General features: G+C 37.0%; 1 protein-coding gene across 1 annotated transcript in view; it reads right to left on the minus strand.

Moving 5' to 3' along the window:
• Nucleotides 1–4,813, minus strand: part of fam20cb (FAM20C golgi associated secretory pathway kinase b) — a 48,571-nt gene extending 43,758 nt beyond the window's left edge. Inside the window, exons 1-3 of the mRNA XM_081392658.1 lie at nucleotides 3,614–4,813; nucleotides 2,986–3,161; nucleotides 1,785–1,863 (exon numbers count right to left, since the gene is read on the minus strand). Coding sequence (XP_081248784.1) covers nucleotides 1,785–1,863; nucleotides 2,986–3,161; nucleotides 3,614–4,134 — 776 coding nt within the window. The 5' untranslated portion in view covers nucleotides 4,135–4,813. The remainder of the gene's footprint in view (nucleotides 1–1,784; nucleotides 1,864–2,985; nucleotides 3,162–3,613) is intronic.
• Between the last annotated feature and the right edge of the window lie 17,446 nt (nucleotides 4,814–22,259).

Here is a 22,259-nt window from a genome sequence, read left to right on the forward strand (position 1 = left end):
GTTATTTATGATTTTGAGGCTGCTCGTTTCCATAGAATGAAAGCGAATGTGCCAAAAAATTATAAAAAAAGAACCATATGACCTTTAAATCATTATTCGCTTAAGAACTTTCTCTTATTTTTAGAGTTTGACAGCCTCTGGACACCATTTGCTTTCATTGGGAGGAGCAGCAGGAACATTCTGCTAAACATCTTATTTTGTGCTCCAGGGAAGAAAGGAAAATATACAGGTTTGGAACAACATGAAGGTGAGCAAAGAGAATTAAAGCTGATTAAGCAATTTCCTCAGGCTATATACAGTAATATAGGAATATCTGAGTGTGTGGCATATTTGAACATGTGGACATGAATCAAAACGAAAGAAACTTGTCCTACTCAACCACAAGTGTTGCAAGAACACATCCTTGCCTGACTTGTCAGAAAAGGCATGGAAAGCACGTAGACAAATCAGTTCATGAAAACAATATTTACAAAATGTAATTACAAACAAAGGCAGAGATGAGTAAAGACGTTTGAAGTTTCATCTTGACTTTGATTACATTAGCAATGTGCTAGCTGGCAAACATCTGAGATCGTGTCCTCAAAGAAGGTCGAGCAAGTCCTGGGTTTCAAACTATCAGTGAAAAAGGAGAATGCAAGAGAAAAGATGATCTCCAAAAGCAAGATGGGGGTGAAGTGTTTAGCTTGTGGCTGGAAAAGAAATAAATGTGTCTTTGTTGGTCTGTGCTAATTATAGCAGGAACAGCCTGGGCTCAGACCTCCTCTCTCTAATAACATTTATCAGCATCTTGTCACCAAAGACCCATTGTTCTCATCTCTCCTCAAATACTCCCCAAGAACAAACCAAGAACATCTCTGAACGGGACACATGTGCCTCCTATTTGGCTTCCTTAATTCTGAGAACATAATCGAAGAATACAGAAAACAACATGGACATTTTACATTTGTCTATATAAAATTCAAGAATATTGATCAACTCTTCGATTTCATGCTCACACACGGAAACGCATCTCATATTAAAGTTTGTCAATGCTAAAGCGTGTCTTTATGAATACAGGATGTCTGCAGTCTGAACACCAGCTTCATGGCCAATAAAGGCACTCAGCTGGCAGGACATACGGTCGACCAACACATTAGAAATGATTCAGTCACCAAGGCCCACATCCTGTATACATTACTCTTTAACTGGTGGTGCTATGAAAAACCATTGAGGAAACAGAGAGGATCTCAATGATAATAATGAAACCACTTAGACATTAAATACTAATCTGCCAGAGAAAGCATAAGCAGTGTCTGTGAAACAGATAGTTAAGGCGCATGCAGATGGAGGGGCTGCTGCTCTGAATCTGACAATGACACCAAAGATTTACTTGCTGCCATTTATAGATCTGGAAAATTACAGGGAGGCAACTATTATTTGTGCTGAGGGGTTGTCAAATCCGTAAAAACAACCTCCCTCCCTTTGTAACCTACATTTCAAATAGGATGTGATCCGTCCATTGTGGATCACTACGCAGACGACTATAAATCCATTTTCAATAGCTCTGATCCCAGCATGTTATCACACGATTATAATAACAGACATATCCAAATAGAATTGAGCAGATGAGCTAAAAGTACCACACAATGGTGTCCGTCAGAAGATTTAATAACAGAACTACAGGAAATAGTCCCATAAGACAATCAGAAGATGCTGAGATTATAGATGTTCACACATCTATAATATTTAACCATGGGTAAATGAGTCATTTCATTAACATTGTCCTATATAACGGCATCACTTACTTCATGGGCTTGAAGAGCGCCTGGCCATAGTTCTGGAATGTCATGATGAGCTTCAGCTGCGTGCCTCCAGATTTCATTGCTACAGAGAGAACAAGAGTGGCGCTAAACACTCGTCTCAGGAAAACAACTTGAGCTTTCTTACAATTAACCATTTAAAATAAGACTCATTATGCAAGTGGCAAAAACAATGTGAAAATTCAATAGTGAAAATTCTTTGTCCTGTAATCGCAGATGGTTGTAGTCTTGTTTTTGATTATACACGGTTGAAAAAAACGAAAGACATACACACTGTCCTTTTCGGGAAGTTGATAAGACCTTTTTTAAAAGCTGTAATGAATTGTTGTAATGAATATGCAGGCAATCACAAACAGATGAAGAACACAAGGGGACACCGCCTCAAGTCACTTATTAGGCTGCTGTGCCTATACCAGGTTTTTTAAAGATCACTATCACCGTAGATTAACATGCAACTTCCTTTAAAATGAAATAAACACAGATCCCAAACAGGGGGTCTTTGTTCCTTAATGGATCATCCTAAATGGGTTTATTTTGTGATAATGACCGGGTCACTGCGCATTCTGTAACTTATTACACAGCTACTTAGCAAATAAGTAAATAAATGGACACGAAATTCATCTTCCGAGAAGAAAGAGAGAGCGGGTTGATACGAGTGAGATTGGTTGCCAAGGACAGTGGTCAAATATGTAGTTTAGTGATTATTATACAAAAATATTCTGACCACAGAATACAACAATCATCCAATCAGAATTAAGTATTCAGGAGAGCCTGTTAATAATAAGTTGAGAAATTGACCTTGGGGCTTCACATAAATGCAGCCCATCAAGCACAAGTCTGCTTGACAATATGAATGCATGGCAGGAGATACTTTTCCACAGCATGGCGTTTGATTAAGTCTAAATTGCACGCTCTTCTCATTCATTTACCCTGCTGGAATCCACTACCAGTGAATCTCAGTCCAATTTTATAGATGCATCCGCAGTCAGAGTGCAGGAAGAGTCTAGCCATTATCTTTGAGAAACTTCATTCAAAGTATCTATTTAAATCTGTTAGGAGGAGCAGCACTGAAAGATGACGCTGCACTCAAATCACGCATCACAACCACTGCAATCCTAAAATCACTTCCCCATTTAACGTTTAACTCTAATGCTACTTAATTGTGTAATCTCAAATATTGTCTTACCAACACTTGTGATCCTTTGCGACACCAGATCCTTCAGCATTGCATCAATGACAGGGTTGTGCCTGGAGTAAAGCTCATACCGGTTGATCCCAATGTGGAAGCGGAGCCAGTTTGGGTATGAGTCTGAGGACATCTCGCCGGTAGGAGCATAATCCCCATCTTTACCTTCCCCATTCCTGCGGAAAGACAATATGTCCCAAATGCAATGAACAATGTGGCATTTTTTCAGAAGCCATTACAGAGATTAATCATAATATGTTGGTCTGAACACATCAGTTTATTGACATCATCAAGATCAAATGCATGATGATAATAACAATTCTTTTAATTCAATTCAATTCAATTCACATTTATAGGGCTTTTCACAATACATATCATTTCAAAGGAGCTTTACGGAAAATGCATGTTTCTACATTACAATTTAGAGTAATCTGTTACCAGAGGTGAGGTGACCAAAATGTGTCCAAAGTGTCCAAAATTGTTAAAGTTCTAAGATAATACAAATCATGCAGTTAGCTATTATCATTATAATATAATATTATCACTACACTTATTATTGTTGTTGTTATGAGTAAATCGCTATTAATTGGGGAAAACATAAAGAAACCCTCTGAGATTCTCAACCTACCACTCTGGGTTCTGTGCAGCTTTAGGGTCAAATCTTATATCAGTGTTGACATTGAATAAAGTGTCTTCATCTTCATTTAAAGTAGGCAATGGCCTGTTGTACAAAGGATGGTCAAATAGCGCAGAGAGCCTCGAACCCTTCACAACTGCGTTCTTCAGGGTAGAGTCCCGCTTCGCGTGCCTCTTCTCGTCACCTGTCAACTGCTCAAATCTTTTCAAAGCTTCAGGTCTCTCCCCAACGGTGATTTTTTCCAGTGAGTGAGAGGACAGGTTTGAGTTCGGCTCGTTGCTGAAGTCTTGAAGTATTCTGAGTGTGTGTTTATTAGGCCAGCCGGACTCTGATCCCGGCTTGGCTCGATGCTTTGCCCAGTTCTGCGGCTCTTCGCTGGGTGTGTGCGAGCACGAGCACGCGCTACTGCTCCGTCTCTCCAGCTTCGGTAACAAGTCTATCATAATGTGCATAGAGCAGGCTATAAGAAACACCATCAGAATCAAGACGCGGAATTTTCTAAAGAGGATCATCTTCAGGGTCTCTTGTTCGAGAAATGACTTGTTTGGAATGGCAGGGATAAAAGTGAGCAAGCGCACTACATCGCCAACAGTACATAAAACACGGGTTCCCAATTTTGTGAGAAGAACACATGGAACGTTTTCGTTTTCATGTTCCAGTTTAAGGGCAGAAATGGGGGTTTATTTAGAAAAAGCGCTCATCCACATCCATGCGAAACAATAATCCAGTTATTTACGTGCGCTCGCGATTAAAGTCCTCCCGTGCAGTCAGTTGACGAGACACGAGAACAGTCTCGACACAATCGCTCATAGTCTATTTTAACATGTAATAGCTGTTACGCTGCAAGTATTTGCGAAATATAATTAAGTCAAGGCTCATCTGATAAATTATCCACAAAAGTGCGTGTTCTCGATGCCGCAGCTGCACAAGTTCATTCGCTTTTCTCATCCAGTACAAATCGAGGCTGTTCAGTCGTTGAGAGCGATGAACGCATGGCAGGTTTCGAAAAAGTCTGGCATCGCATCGAGCTCCTTCCGTCGATAAATGTGATCTGTGGAGAAAGTTTCAACGTTTCATCCTGAACATCCAGCTGGTATGAAGGTGATACCTGCCCGTTGACAGGCGCTTGAGGAAATACCTCTGTCGGAGTTCAGGGTGGGTGTGTTAAATATCATGATGCTGAAGCCCCTCGCACATAGAGGATTGGCTGAGCTTGAAAACAGAAGACAGACAGTCCAGGCTTGCTTCCTGTAGCGTCAAATTGTGCAAGAAGAGGGCGTCTGAACACACACTACTACCCATTTTTGTCTGAAATGACTTTTTAAGATGTATTTAAAACGCATGCCCCTCTCTACCACCTATTTCGGTGGAAAATTTCTGGACTTTTTCCATGTGGCATGTCATGGAGCAGTTGACAAAGAGGCATAGGCCTACTGCAAATGATGAGGTAAAATATAATAAGAAAGAACCCTCATTAAAGTGAGTTCACCTAAAAGTGAAAATTGTAGCTATGTTGTTTACTGTTAATCATAACATGTGATTTTACTCCTCCTGTGAAACACAAAAATAGAGAAGGATGACTCATTTGTGAAGAAATTGTTCAGACAGGCCATTATGAACTGGATCATCTGATTCATTGATTAGCTCATAAATCAGACGTCACTTATTCTCTCATGAACACAACAAGCTAGAGAAGATGACTTCAAGATTTTTAGTAATTCACTCACAATGTGACTTTGTTTTCTTATCCAAAGCAATTGCGTAGCTTCAGAAGATGCGTAATATATGTCACACATTGTGGAATAATAGAGTATTGCGACTTTTAAGGTTTCTACATTATAGGGTGAGTAAATTATGAAATTTTTTGGGGGGGTTGGTCTATCCATTTAAAGGGTTGGTTCACTCAAAAATGAAAATTATCCCATAATTTACTCACCCTCAAGCCATTTTACTTTCTTTTTTCAGCCGGAGTTATATTAAAAAATATCTTTATAATGGGAGTGAAAGGTACCTTACATTTTGAAGTCCAAAAAAGTGCATCCATCCATCCATCCATCATTAAAGTGCTGAAGAGTGACTGCTGAACCAACGCATGACATAAAGAGAGGATAGAGCAAAACAAAACACCGATCACGAATTAGAAGTCTAAAACGAGAATTTGTAAAGAGAAATGTCGTCGGAGCTATATATATATATATATATATATAATTATTTCTAGTATTATATATATATAAAATTATTTCTAAACCATGGAAACAAAAAACATATATATATATATATATATATATATATATATATATATATATGTATATATTTATATATATATATGTATATATTTATATATATATATATGTGTGTTTTTTTGTTTCCATGGTTTAGAAATAATTTTAGGCCCCTTCAGAAGTGCTGTGGCCCGCTAGTGGGTCGCGACCCCCTGGTTGAGAAGCATTGCTCTAAATGCAATCTTCATTTCATCAACTCCACAATTCTGTGCTGTAAAGCTCCAAATATGTATTTAAATAATGCATAAGATTGACACAAAGCATAAAATATAAGCAGCAAAGATGAACAGGAACAATAAAAGCCGGAACAATAAAGATAATGAAATAACAAACAAACAAAGAGCAGGTTCAGTACAAGACAGAGACATGTAGACAGCACTAATCACTTAATTATAATATATTAGGTCAAATGTCACATTTCAGACAAGTGAACCGTCAGCGATGACAATGAATGGTTGATTGTCTGCGGAAGGAGTTTTTCTCAAATTCCCTGCTGAATTTTGTGGCAAAACCCCAAAACCGAGTGTTGTTTGGGTTCTTCCCTGAGGAAAGAGCTAATTAATGATCACTGATTTCAAACAAGGTTTGATTTCACTATGAGAGAGCTTCTGTTCTTTCATTGCATTTCCTGTGATAAGATCATATTCCTATGATAAGAACTGGCTTAACACAACTATAACTCCCTCATAACATTAACTCAGCCATGTCCTTCGCCTACAGTATTTGTCGTATGAAAAGCAAGGATGTCAAAAATGACTGAGACAACAGACAAGTCATTCAAACCAGAATGCGCAGCTTGTGTCAACACTCGGTCCACCTCCGTTGCATCTCTCATAGTGAGCAGGCCAGCAGAATGGCACTGGCTTGAGAGCTCCACAGATGGCAAAGGGAACACAGAGGATTTGTTCCTTTCAAAGCGCTGACTACAGCAGAGGCTGTAAATAAGGCTGAATAGATTTATGACCACTCCTGTATGTCTCTGCAAGGTATCAGGGTGGACCATTAGATACAGTTCTGTGGACAGAGATAGGGGATTATACTGAAGATAGAGATACAGATACAGATAGGGCGAGGGCATGAAAGCTTTGGCTGACATGTCTATTCATTATTTAGTCAGAGATTTATGCTACAATTTGCTCGGATAGCGATGGAGAGCGGGAGCGTGGGTTTGATGGAAGTTGAAATTAATTTAAAGTATAGTCAATATGCTTCAACTTCAGTCAATGATCAGAAGGGAACAGTGAGGAGGTGTAATGGGATTGATTTCATCTTAAAATTAGCATTAAAGTAAGACACGTTTCAGTGGCAGGAAAATGCTTATATGTTTTTACTTGACCTACAATTCCCAAACTCCCCAAAAGCATGTTTCTGTTGCATTCAGTTATTATTCATATTATGAGACTTGCATTATTACATGCTTCCAAAAGGCATACTTAAATGTATAAAACACAACTTGATAATGACTTATGAGATGATCACAGTACTTCAATTTAGGTAATGCCATACTTATTCTTTTTGTTGAAGAGACTATATAATTTACGGACATAATTTATGCACATTGCCACATTTTGTTTTTAGTGTACTTAATCTATGATGCTGAGGTAGCAAGGACTGAATGGATGCAGAAAATGCATCAAGATAAAAATACACTGAAAATCACAAAATTTCATAATTAAAAAAAGTCTGATACCTATATTAATATATGAGACCCAGACAATTTTTTTTTTGAATTTATTTTTTTCCTATGTCATCACATTGTTTAGAGCACAAGAAACAAATGGTAAAAAAAAATAATAATAATAATTTTGAAAAATAATATTTTATTCATACGTTATGCTATGTGTAGTGGACGCCAGGACTAAGTTGTTTAAAAAATAAAATGACATGAAATTATATGTATAGGCAAAAACAATGGGATTTTTTTTTTTTTCAATCACCAATAAATTTTGGGGTTTCAGGATTTTTTTTTAACCAAAATTTGTATAAAGATGATTCTCAACTATGTTATGAAAGAAATAACGGAATGAATTGATACACCATTTTACTTTATGCAATATGTGGGTAAAATGGCCATAAATTAATATTCCCATTCAATGCAATGTATCTATACACTGTATCTAATTTGCACATTAATGTGTTCTTGGAGCAACATTTAATGAAAAAAGAAGTGTAATAATTGGAGTAATAATTGGCAACATTTTCATAATAATATCTAATATAGGAATATTGATGTATAATTTATTTCCATATTCACTTGTTGTGTCTCCCAAAATGCCTGATAAACATGATTTAAGTCCTGGTGTGCTCTACAGTGGACACGTATCGTATGAAATCAATGCCCTGTTCTGTAACAGAAAGTCACAACACCATGTTGTTTTCATGGTGAAACCTCCAAACATTTGGTATCTCTGAAAAGAGACATGAAACCTGTCAGATAAATTCACTAAAATATAATGTCCACTACAGTGGACAAAAGTCTATTCCTGGGTCCCTATAAAAAAACTGAATATTGTATATTGTATAACAATTAATATTGTATAACATATTGTATAACAATTAATGCTATAAAAAGAAAATTGTTTTTGAAGCCCAAAAAAGGGAGAAACAGGCAGTTTATCACCAAGGTTGCGACAAAGACAGATTTAAGGGTGTGAATTAAAACTTGTGTTCTAAGAAATAAACACCATGGATGTGTAAATTAAACACTTTGGAATTTAAGAATCAATGTGCAAATTTAAATTGTGTAAATAAAATTTAAATAAATGAAAAGAGCCAAAACATGATAACTGAATTAGAACTATATTTCTGTAACATTTCAAGTCCAAATAGGATGAAGGCAGGTTAAGATTTTCACAATAATAACAAGGTTTATTAACAAAAGCAAACACCAAAAAATACCAGACCATGACAGAAATGAAATGAGAAACTTAAATACTCAATGATAATGAACTTAATAATCAGCTGTGATGATTAAATGAATATCCATGGTAACCGATGAATGGTGGGAAAACAAAAACAAAGGAAACAGGAAACAGACAAAAAACAAACTAAAAGTCCATGAAAGTGAAACCAACTGAACATAATCGTGACAATTTAAAAACATTATTTTGTGCATAAAGTGCAGCATATAAAAGGACAATCTTGAACAGCCTTTTTTAAAAACGTTAGCACGATTTAGAAAAGATACAAAAAATACACATAGAAAAGACTAAGTTTACTATTTTAGATTTCAGACTGAGACGGATGGCACTCTTCAATTCTAAAGATGAAAAATAATTTTTGACATTTTCTAAAGTATTTTTGTTCAACCTTCATATGCAGTCAGCTACAGTAAACAAACAGAGTCTTATGATATCTAGAAATAGGATGATTTTTATGATAGCAGAAGAGGTAAACAGTGTACTCATGAAGAGATTGTACTCTTGGGCCAGCAGATATGTGGTAACACACAAGACTAAAATAAGCCAGAGCAATAACATTATGAAAGATCTGCCTGTCCCTGCACTCTTACGCGGCCCCCACTCTGTTTCCCTTCTGTCTTCACCTTTTTTATTTATAGCAACATTTTGCAACTACACCTTTTTCGTCTATATGTTTGTTTAAGCAAGCGCCGAGAAGTGAGAGGTCACACAACCGAAGCATGCAATGTTTATGTCTTGAGTGGATGAACCAGAGAAATAAGTTGCGCACTACAGGCCCCATATAAAACTATAATTAGCTCTGCGCGGATGGTTTTAATGAGTGTGAGGTTTGACAGTGAAGCTTTCTAGCTCAAATGATTTCGTTAGGCTTGTGTTTATTCCAGTGTGTGGGTTTTAATGTGCATCCCTAAGGATGGCTGGTCTGCAGTGATTATAGTAACAACCTCCTTGCCCTGTCCAAATAACAGTCATCTGTGCCACACTGTTTGTTATTTTGCTCAAGCACTATATATATATTCAACTGAAAATGACAGCCAAGTATTCTTTGTTTGTAGACTAGCATCGCTAAGCGAAGGAACTCAGCTAGATGATTTGAATAAATGTAGGACTTATTCACTCATGAATCCGACTGTACAGCCGAGAATATTACTGTTGCATCCGAGAGTTAATTTGCATATCTCATGGTAATTCGAAGAGGGGTTGTTGTTATCAGCACATCAATTAGCAAATTCTAATTGTGCGAAAAGGGATAGCGCAACGTGTGCTTAGGTCTGACTGGTGAGATCTACCTTATACCTTTAGCTAATCATTCTGTTGAAGATTATTAACAACAATTTCAAGCCCTTGATAAGCATGTCAGACTCACCGTATGGATGTTTTGGCAGGCTTTTAATGTGCAGCCATTATAATTTCCCCCCGAACTTTCGAAAAGGCAAACTTTTTCTCTGCTGTCTTGACTGTTTCCTTCTCTCTACAATCGTACCACTCACAGCTCCTATATGGCAATTATATGAATGCTGACTCGGCAGGTTATCTTCTAGCAGCTTCTCGCAGTTATAAGTTAGTAGACACTTGGCTGTGGCAGGTAGCAGTGTTTGCTAAGACCTTTATTACCAGGGCTGTCTCCCTGCAAAATGTCACCACGGTGTATTGTTATAGGAGGCTGGATACAAACACCAGCATAAACATGAGATTACAGTGCATTGGCAGAGCTGTTCTGCTTGAGTTAGGCCAAGGGAGCTGTCAGGTCATGGTGTCTTGACTCATAGTTCAGTTATTTAGTACATGAAGTACATCACTGTGTGGCAGACATAGCAACAGAAAACCAGTGAAATACTCGCGACCTCAGCGTGCAGCTGCCGTACAGTAAAACGGCTGTGCTCGGCAGATCTTGATTACCTTTTTCCTTGCTTTAGCATTATTCTTAACATATTTCACAGCACGTACTTCATCATTTCATAAAAATATGCTGCTAAATGAGAACTGTGTATTCTCTCTTTATATACTGTGAGTCTGTTGTTAGCATTGTTTAAATGGGTGTGAAATGTCTTGCTTGAGAGAAACTAGACGTTTTGAGGGTCTAGCCGCTCTAAACGGATCATATAGTCTCACTCTCACACATATTTAAGTGGTTTTGTGCTTTGCCAATTACCAGATTAAAAATAGTCTCTTGTATAGAAGTCTGAAGACAAAATGCTAATTCTGCCACTGTGAGGTCTTATGGGCTAGAAGTCTAACGCGGGTGTCGTATCTGTTATCTTACAAAGAGACGATGTGTATGAAGAACGAAGGGTCAAAAAATCAGAGCATGTTTAAAGTATTACATAAATACATATAAGCAGGTTCCATGTCATGACTATTGGAGGACACAGCTAGATTTCATGAAGGTTGAGCTTTCCTCGAGTGTAAAGTAGACTGACCTGTCTGCTAAAGTGTGAGGGACTTTCCCTGAGGGTAAACAGGAGCATTGCTAGTCTCTTACAGCACAAAAGCTTTATTGAAGAGCGATTGTGATTCTGTGTCCTCAAGTTGCCTTATCAAATGTCACGAGAAATCTAATGTCATGTTGTGTCCTTTGCCTTTACTATGGAAGCTTGTTTCCACCATGGAAAAATAATAGAAAAGGGAAGTGCGCCTCACAATTCGGACTTTTTTTCTCACAATTGTGAGTTTATATTTGGTTATTTTGATTTTATTCCTCAGAATTCAAGATATTCAAGAATTTATATCTCACAAAAACATCTATCTCACGTCTCCAGCAGGGACCATGTCCATAAACATAGCCATTAAGTTGTGTCTTGTGAACTAGTATGACCAACTAGCAGTTAGTTAGGGGTAGTCAGTTTCAGTAACAGATTAGACTCATTTACGTTTTTATGTAACTAACTTAAAAAATTTATGAACAGTCTTTATGAACAGAAAAAAAAAATGGATGACTAACCTTTAGACTGTCTTAGCGGTTTATGCAACCAGCCCTAGAATTGCGAGTTATAAACTTGGAATTGTAAGAAATAAAGTCCAAATTGCGAGATAGAAACTCACAATTCTAAGAAAAAACACAAATTGTGTGATATAAACTTTATTTATTTTTTTATTCTGCGGCAGAAACAAGCTTCCATTCTTTTCCACTGCTTACATTAGGATTTAAAAGGCATTTGTATTAGAAGAAAGTTTAGTATTATAAATATTAAATATAATATTACATAAATGTGAAATAAAGTAAATATAAAATATAAATAAAAAGGACTGGCACCATCCTTTTTTTCACAGCAGAAAGTCATGCATGTAAATTATTCTTTTAAAGGAGAACTCCGGTCAATTTTAACATTGAGCTCATTTTTTTGTAAATTTGGAGTGCTGTCAATACAGAGAACAACGACAAAAATTGGTGTTGCCTACATCGTATTATCCTCTTTTTAAAATTTGCACCCTGTTGACTTCAATGGGGCAAGTTTTAAACCTGCTTTTAGCCTCTTAACATCCTTGATGTGTCATTACAAGTGCACAGCTAATGTGAGTGATTCCTTTAGAGTGAGCACGAGTGAATCTGACTGCAGTAGATGTGAAAGATATGAATAAAAATGATGTTATTTCAGCCAGCGCACATACCTGTGTTTACATCCTGTTTTCGGCTGAAGTCCACAGTAGTCGATTGTCGAGTTCACGCGCATAGGTTTAGTACGTACGATCATGCGCCCGAACTCAACAATCGACTACTGTGGACTTCGACCGAAAACAGGATGTAAACACAGGTATGTGCGCTGGCTGAAATAACATCATTTTTATTCATATCTTGCACATCTACTGCAGTCAGATTCACCGTGTTCACCCCGAAGGAATCACTCACATTGGCTGGGCACTTGTAATGACACATCAAGGATGTTAAGAGGCTAAAAGCAGGTTTAAAACTTGCCCCATTGAAGTCAACAGGGTGCAAATTTTAAAAAGAGGATAACACGGTGTAGGCAACACCGATTTTTGTCGTTGTTTTCTGTACTGACAGCACTCCAAATTTACAAAAAAATTAGCTCAATGTTAAAATTGACCAGAGTTCTCCTTTAAAAAGTGGCAGTTTTCTCAAAAACAAAGCATGATCATAACTTTTAGGAGACCTGCCTTTTGGAAGATGCCATCCAGATTTTTAATGGCCACATGGTCAGAATTTGTCTGAACAAAATGTATAGCTGTCATAATCAATTCCTTTAAGCACTGATTTTATGATTACACTCATTTACACAGAGGGTGATTCATCTATTTATTTAGTTGAGCAGAATTAATGAATATATTATTTAATCATTTGAAATATAAAATCTTGACCTTCAATTTTGAATTGTTTGCATCCACCATGATGAATGATTCACTCCAGAGCCGATTCACTCTAAATAGAGCAAAAGACTGACAGACATGAACAATATTGTATAGGCTAACACATAATGGCACCACAAAATATATATTTTTTAAATGTTTTTTTATTGAAGTATTTATCAACCACAACGATCCAATCAGTTCTACCAGAAAGACTCGGGAGAATAAATACTGTGACAATTATACATTTATTAACAGCCCAGCAAGCAATAAAGTTCTTTGGCGTAGGCCCCGTCCGTAGCTCGCAATCTGAGGGTCCGGACTCTGCATATCCTGCCTGAAGACAAAGGCAGGGGCGCAGCCGACCCCCTGTGAGGTATGGGAAGGGACCATCCTGGTGGTGGTGGGGAGGATGGAGGGAAGGATCCGTCTTGGAGGTGGTGGGGCGGATGGAGGTGAATGGAAGCGTCAGCATCTGCAAACTCAAACGTGTGTAAGTACCAATCTTTTATACCACGAGTATTAGAATGTGATTGGATAGATGAGAAGGTAAAGTGACGTAACAATGAGTCTTCCTGGCAGAACTTATGCTAAAGCTTTCATTTATGTCCTGAGGCATACATTTTTTCTTGTTTGAGAAGCACAGTCTCCCATGGGAGAAATTTGTCTCAGGCATTCAAGAGTTTACGTATTTAAATATCCATGGTATACCCTTATGGAACAAAAATATACAGGAATATACTGCAAAATATAATGTGATATATTACATAATACATTTCCATAGTGTTTATATTTTTCAATATACTGCAATATATGCATTGACCATGTATGGCTATATTAATACATATATGTACACAATAATAACACGTGAATATCACATGTAATGCTATTTTTGTCTTCATTTATAAATATTTTACATTGCACATACATGTTCTCATATAAATGTGAATGTATGTTCACACATATAAATACACACACATTCACTGAATGAGTGACAACAGATTTCTAGTTTATAGCATGCTTTGCTTCTGACTGTTAAAGGAGAGCAAATGTTAAAATTAAGTGTTATTTAATGTGTTTTGCTCAATATTAATATTAGGGGGGAGATCTGTTAGTGTTTAATGTTCTATTATTTTGGAATTTAAATGGTTTTCTGGGATGTCTGAGTTTTTGGGGTTACTGTTGTGCTGAAGTGTAAAGCCTGTGGTTTGGTTAACGATTGGCCGAATTCCATTAAGACTATAATTACTTTATTTTAACAATAATGGTTGTGCACCCCTTAGCACAGTGATAGTCTAGTGATTGAATACTTTAGTTCATGCAGGTGTGCTTGTGCTTTTGTTAACTATCTTGAAAATATTAAACATTTATAATGTAAATAATTAAAAAAATATAAGAAATATATTACATTGAATATTTCTCCATAAATGTGTGTTTATGCTGCATGAGTAAATATATCTGCAATATATTATACATGCAGAACCATATCTGATCACATATACATCTGTATATAATGAAGTGTATTACTGTATATAAAATCACATACATTATGATATATTAATAAATATATTGTAAATATAAATATAATTACTTATGTATTATTCAATATATTGTAATATTTTAACACAATATATTATTCTGTATATTTTCACCATTTAATATATTGATCATTCATTTATAGAGAAATATATTTTCTTTTCATAAGGTTAGCAACACATAAACATACAATATATTTCTTTATATAAAAAAGTTAAATAAACAAGAAGTTAATAGTGAGTAACCTACATCTGACAAACAAAATTAGTTCCAAACGAAACCACGTCAACTTTGTTGCGCATCTCCAAGCACAGCAGTTCATTCCTGTTTCGAAACTGTTTTGAACAAATCGGCTGAGTGCTTTTAAAGCGGCATAAGACGGAAGTTGCGATAGAATTCCTTCCCTATTGTGACATATATCCGACTGTTGTGGCTTGCTTTTGCGGTGATCTCATGTAAGTGACAGGTTGTCTCGCCCTCATGCCAGTAAACACATCATCAGAGAATAAGAGATGTGGCAGCAAAAAGTAAAATATTGCAATATTACATTAAAAATCACTTGTCGATGTAAGGATGTAACCTGCAAAAAAATCTCTGAAAAATCCTCACAGCTAATACACAGATGGACAATTTCCCTATAGAATGAGCAAACACAGACTGATACAACCAGTGAAAAGTCCTCATTACATTTGTGGACTGGAATTAAATGTTGTATACTTAAAAGTATTATTAAAATTTGATAGTGGTAATATTTTAGCAATACAATTGTCTTATTTACACAAATTATAGTCTTATACATTGTCAGTTCACAAAAAGAAGTATCGCATTTCTATGAAAATGAATTCTGTTTGAACAAAAGTAGCAAACCTGACAATACTGGCCCTTCATATTGAAAGTAAGGCCTCCATTCTTTATTACAACTCGTACATCTGAAACCTAATATTCAAAAGTGGACATGGAACAAACAAAAGGAGCATTTTACCTCATGCTTAACACCTTCCTCCTTCAATGAAAGGACAATGCACATTGTTAAGACCAAAAAGGTCACGCTGTCTGTGGCAGCAATCTGAGAGCGGAATTTTCCAGAAGAAATCCAATTAGAACATTACCTCATGTGGTAGTCGGGGAAAAAAACGGCCCAAACATACCCACCTTTGTTTAACAAGACCTTTAACTTTTAGTCTATCATGTTGCTGCATGCACCTCCTGTGCTCTTCACCTGAAGAGGTGTGCTTTGTCAGGAGGTCAGGGTATATCAAACATCCAATTAGAGCTTTGTAACAGATACCCCCCCCCCCCCACACACACACACACACGGTCACTTCTCATTGCACATGGGGGCTGAACCTCTGTCTGTTAGCTCTGGCCCTGCAGGCTCACTTTCCCCTACAATATTAGATCAGCCATCAGAGAATGCAGAATGGGTCCTTCAACTCGTTCACAGTCAAATGCCATGGAGCTCATTTCAGAGAAATATATGTAAGATGAAAACACAGAATGATGGCTTGCAGCATACATTTTCATTTTCCACCCCTCCATAAAATGCATTTTATGTGAATGTACTTGTAATAAACATATTCAAGGTTAGTGCATTGTAGGGCGAGTTTTGAGAAATTACATAATTAAATGTTCTTTTTGTTTCAAGTAACTAATAAAACTGCTGCAATTAGACATGAGATGTCCATCGGAATGAGCAAGTGTCCAAAGTATTGATTTTTTTTGTGTGTGACAAAAACTTGTGTTTTCTAAAAGAATAAAACATTTTAATTTTGTTAGATGAAAATCCAACCTGATTTTTATCAATGATATATACAATTATTAGAAAAAAAGTAAGCATGAACATCCACACCTAAACATACCTGACACTGAGGCGAAAGCAGACCGTAATTTTTTTTTTGCATATGAGATCACACAGACTGATACCAAATAGCTACCAATTCACCAAATGTAAAATATTTACGAATTGTTATGAGATCGTGTTGGAAAATCACATTAAAATGGACTTTTACTACTTTTCAAATCCTTTTGTGCATAGATTTTATCGGTTCAGTCTTAAAATATGTAGATCTCCTGCAAATTTGAATTATGTCATGTTTAAAGGGTTAGTTCACCCAAAAATGAAAATTATGTCATTAATGACTCACCCTCATGTCGTTCCAAGCCCGTAAGACCTCCGTTCATCTTCGGAACACAGTTTAAGATATTTTAGATTTAGTCCGAGAGCTTTCTGTCCCTCCATTGAAAGTCAATGGACGGCATACTGTCCATGTCCAGAAAGGCAATACAGACATCATCAAAGTAGTCCATGTGACATCAGTGGCTCAATCTTAAGTTTATAAAGTGACGAGAACACTTTTTGTGCGCAAAAAGTAAACAAAAATAACAACTTTATTCCACTATTCATTTCCTTCTCTCTGGGCCTCAAGCTATTTCACGTAGTGTTTTTGCGCAGCGCGTCTATGTTGTACGTCACACGTAGGCTCACTATTGGCCGACGCTGGTCATGTGTGAGGCGTGTGACGTGTTTTCATTTTTGGGTGAACTAACCCTTTAAAACCTTAAAATCTTAAAGGAATAGTTCACCCAATAAATTAAAATTCTGTCATCATTTACTCACCTTGATGTTGCTCCAAACCTGTAAGACTTTCTTTCATCTACGGAACACAAATGAAGATATTTTAAATGAAATTTAAGCAATTTCTGTCCCTCCATTGACAGTTCACCCAACTAGCATTTTGACGCTTCAAAAAGTTCATAAGGAGATTGTAAAACTAATCCATATGAATTGAGCGGTTTAAAAATCGCTTTATATGATGAACAGATAATTCAAGCTTTTATTCAGATAAAAGAATTAAAAGGAAAGAAATAAAAGCTAGCTATACTCTGTGGAGTTCAATTGTGAACAAACAAGTTTCCATGTTTCCATTCATTCTCAAGGTCTAACAAATATGTGGAAAGCATTTCCTTCTCTATTAGTAAATATCGATATCACATGATATGGGAAAAATATTGTGATTTTTTTGTTTGTTGCCATATCACCAGCCCTACTTAAAAAAAACAAAAAAAAACTTTAACAACAAACTAAGAGTAAGTTTATACTTGACAAGAAACACCCAATCATTATTTGAACACACTCACTGTGTACTGTTACATATCTCTGTTGTGTATCTGTCAGATGCTAATATTATTTAGCAGATTATTTATCTTTCCCCGACTAGTCCCATGTTGCTTTGACTCACAAAGACACCCCCCAGCTCCTCCCCACCTGACCTATGTAGTGCCCAAACAGTTATTGTCTACATCAATAAAGCTTTCATATTGCATCCAATTCTCCCCTTTACACAGGGTGGAGGACATCATAATTTCATTGAAAGGAAAACGGAGCAGAGGCTGAAATAATATCTATATTACTCTCAGAGACGAGGGGGGAAGGGACAGAGCTGTCCGGTTTGCGAGAGCCAATGATTTTTCTTTCTTTCTTCATGATCTGGCATCCCAATTACCTGGCAGTGATCTTGTGTAGAGGGAGGAAATGGATCTATAACTCATTTACACTACTGTCAATGAGGCCACAGCAGGCCTTGCTTTCTTAGTACCCAAGAAGAGGGAATAGATTACTGTCAAAGATGATGCAGTCGTAATAGGAAATGTCCCTCGTTCGTTTTGATATCATCTTTTTTGACCCTGAATGATTAATGAGGTCATTTCTAAGCTTAGTTTAGTTCTAAATGGCCCATGATTGAGATGAGATATATAATATAAACTAACTATGAAATATATATATAAATGTATTAGTAATGCACGAGTTCTTGATCAAGAAATTGAGAAAAAAAAAAAAAAAAAAATTTTGCAGCCAAAATATCCATCACTTATCCTGGGAGGTTATTAAAAATCACTGTCAGTAAATGTCAGTATTCATTATCATCTTAATAATCTCATCTTTTAAATAACTGGTTGCTTTTGTGAGGTTCGAAAGCCTGGGGTGTGATTTTGACTGACCTTTGAGTGGATCAGAAGAGACTTGAACATTAACTGCTGGCCACTGACTCCTGCTCACTCATTCACTGATGTGTCTTATAAAGCACAGTTTTGATTAAGACTGCAAGGTTAAGACATGAAAATGAAATTCAAATTGAGATGAGCTTCAAAAGGAGCTACATCAGCAACTGAATTTCAATCTAACAGACTGAGCAGAGGACTGAAAGTTGAGTGGGAAGCTCATTGTGATAAAAAGTCTCATTTGAAGGATGTCCAACACCACTGATATGTGCTAAATATTCTTATCTGACATATTTCACGATGACTCATTTCAAAATCTAAGATCCTCTCCGTCCGTGGCATGGCTTCACACTTGAAGTCAAGTAATTTTGACGTGCAAAATTGTGTAGAATTCCTGTTGAAATATTACCAAGGAGGTCTATAATATCTGGAGAGGATGTAATCATATCTGTAAGCATTGTCATTCATCTCAGTGGCAGTCAGTTGGCACAGGGTTCTCCGGATGGAGGATGCCATCTTGCTTATGGGCACTGAATTACAGGAATATATGTCGTGACTGATCACATGATAAATGGCAGTGGACAGGGAAATAAGTAACTTACTGCAAGCCTCCAAAAATACAATGTCAATAAAATACAATAAAATAAAATGAGCGATTTATGTGTTAATTTATAATGATGCTTGGATTTTTATCTATATCTTTATTTGTGAAAATACATAGTGTTTTTGCCATTTTAAAAGTATAAATAGAGTATATTGAATATCGCTCTCGCGGTATTTTAATGTCATACATGGATTGGTCTGCGCAGCGCCGCTGCAAGTCGAAAACCCCTGACGTCTTCAGGATTTCTAGAAAGCTACAGGCAAGTGAGTTTTTATCAGAGTTGGACTTGAACTCTGCAGGACAGTGGCCCTTCAGGACCGAAGATGCTTGTTCCTGCTGAAGCTCAAACAACAGAACATGGGTGGGCAACTGGCACTTGAAATCCACTCTCATGCAGATATGAGCTCCACTCCTAATCAAACACACCTGAACAAGCTAATTAAAGTCTTCAAGATTACTAGAAATTACAGGCAGATGAAATTGATAAGGGTTGGTAATAAACTCTGCAGGAAAGTGGATCTCGAGGGCCAGAGTTGCCCAGCCCTGCAAAAGAGCATAGTTTTACAAAGTGAAATTATGTATGTGTTGCCAACCTGATCTCACGGGAAAACGTACAAATTCTACGAGGTGGCTAATTCGTACGAATTCATACAACCTCACTCATACGAATGCAAAATCGTACATATTTTACGAATTGCCCAATTCGTATGAATTCATACGAATGGCCTACCCCTGACCCCGCCCCTAAACCTACCCATCACGTGGGTTTAGACAAATCGTACAAATTCGTACGAGTGAGGTCGTACGAATTCGTACGAATTAGCCAACTTTTTATCATTCGTACGATTCGAATTCGTACGAATTGGTCGTGAGATAGTGTTGGTGTTGCTTTGGATACATGTGTCTAAAAATGCATAAATTAAATACATTCCTGATTCCTAAGCAAGATAAATTGACCTGTTGTGATGTAAATCACAATAAAACATTTCATTTGAAACAAAAATATTTTAAAGTATACAAAAATAAGATGTGTGCTTATGTCCTTTGTAAGATGCCCATACACAAAATAAATATATTTGAAATATATTTTCAGGATATATTTTGGAATATATGCAAATATTTGAAATTGGCCCAATAAATATATTTCATACTTATATTTCATATATTTTTGTTATATTTCAGAATATATTTCAATGTATTTGCAATATATGCCACATATATTTTTGACACTTTTGGGGACCCATACAGAAAAAATACATTGAAATATATTCTGAAATATAACAACAATATATGAAATATAAGTATGAAATATATTTATCGGGCCAATTTCAAATATTTGCATATATTCCAAAATATATCCTGAAAATATATTTCAAATATATTTATTTTGTGTATGGGTGGTAAGCAAACAATCAGTTTTCATAATCACTGTGTTGGATACAGGAGAAATGGGCAGGAATCAGGAAGATCTGAGTGACTTTGGTAAGGGCCGAATTGTTATGGAAAGGCGACTGGGTCAGAGTATCTCTGAAACTGCAAGGCTTGTTGGTTGCTCCCAGTCAGCAGTGGTGAGAATTTACCAACAATGAACTGAGGAGGCACACACCACAAACCGGCAACAGGGTATTGGGTACCCAAGGCTTGTCGATTCACGAAGGCAACGAAGACTATCCTGTCTAGTCCGAGCCAACAGAAGGTCAACTGTGGCACAAGTCAAGCAAAAATTGTCACACATTGCATCACACTCTGCTGCTTTTATTGGGCAGACCTACCAGAGTGCCTATGATGACCCCTGTCCAGCAGTGGAAGCATTTTCTTTTACATCCTGTGGACGACCTTGTAAGTGTGTGCCGAATACCTGGGGAAGTGATAGCACCAGGATGCCCTGTGAGACGACGACAAGCCGGAGGAGGGAGTTTGATGCTCTGGGCAATGTTCTGCTTAGAAACCCTGGGTCCGGCTGTTCATGCGGACATAAATTTGACACATACCACCTACCTAAATGTTGTTGCAAATCCCCTTTATGACAATGGTGTTTCCTGGTGGAAGATGTCTCTTTCAGCAGGATGATGCACCCTGCCACATTGTTCAGGAATGGTTTGAGGAAGAGTTCAAGGTGTTGCCCTGAGCTGCGAATTCAACAGATCTCAATCCAATTGAGCATCTGTGGTATTACTGGACCAACGAGTTCGGTCCACAATGGCTCCACCTCGTAACCTACAGGACTTGAAGGATCTGCTCCATCCTTGAAGGATGGGGTCTTGTAGAGTCCATTGCATTGGCAAGTCGGCACTGTTTTGGCAGCATATTAGGCAGGTGGTCATAATGTTTCGGCTCATTGGTGTATATAAACAGATCAAGTTCCTACACATTAATCCTATATGTCTTTTGAAACAATGCTTTTTAATTTTCCAAGGAACATAAAGCCAGCCTGCAAATATGGCTTGCCAAATGCATGGCCTACTATGACACATTGGGCAATGATCATATAATAATAAAATCACAAAATGTTCTTATTGTACTTTCTGTAGAGAGTCGTCTTTATTCTATCGTCATAGCTGGTTATCACATTACATTACATCACACCTAAATGAGGCACAGCCTATCGGGAATTGTCTCCACTCCTCTCTGATTAGCCACTCCGGCCGTGCTCTGTGAATACTCTGTGGTAATGGAATAGAGCTGCAAAGCCAAATAGAATTAGTTCAGAAGCAGTAGAGATATTTGTGTTTCAAAAGCAATATCTCATTTGATATAGTACAGCCATATGGTTGAAGCAGATGGTGGAGAGCTTTCTCAAGACCTTTGAGAGAATTGTGTTATTGTTCCCCCGCATTACTTTTCACATCCCAGAGTAATCATATCTGCTCTCAAAGATCCGCACACTGGATTCGGGGGAACACTTTTTTGCTAGGAACATACTACGAGGATAAAGGCATGTCTTACAAATGGAAATACACATAACTTTTTTTTTTTTTTTTTTACTATTT

This window comes from Scardinius erythrophthalmus, assembly GCF_964197995.2.
Source record: "Scardinius erythrophthalmus genome assembly, chromosome: 18".
In the NCBI taxonomy this organism is placed as follows: Eukaryota; Metazoa; Chordata; class Actinopteri; order Cypriniformes; family Leuciscidae; genus Scardinius; species Scardinius erythrophthalmus.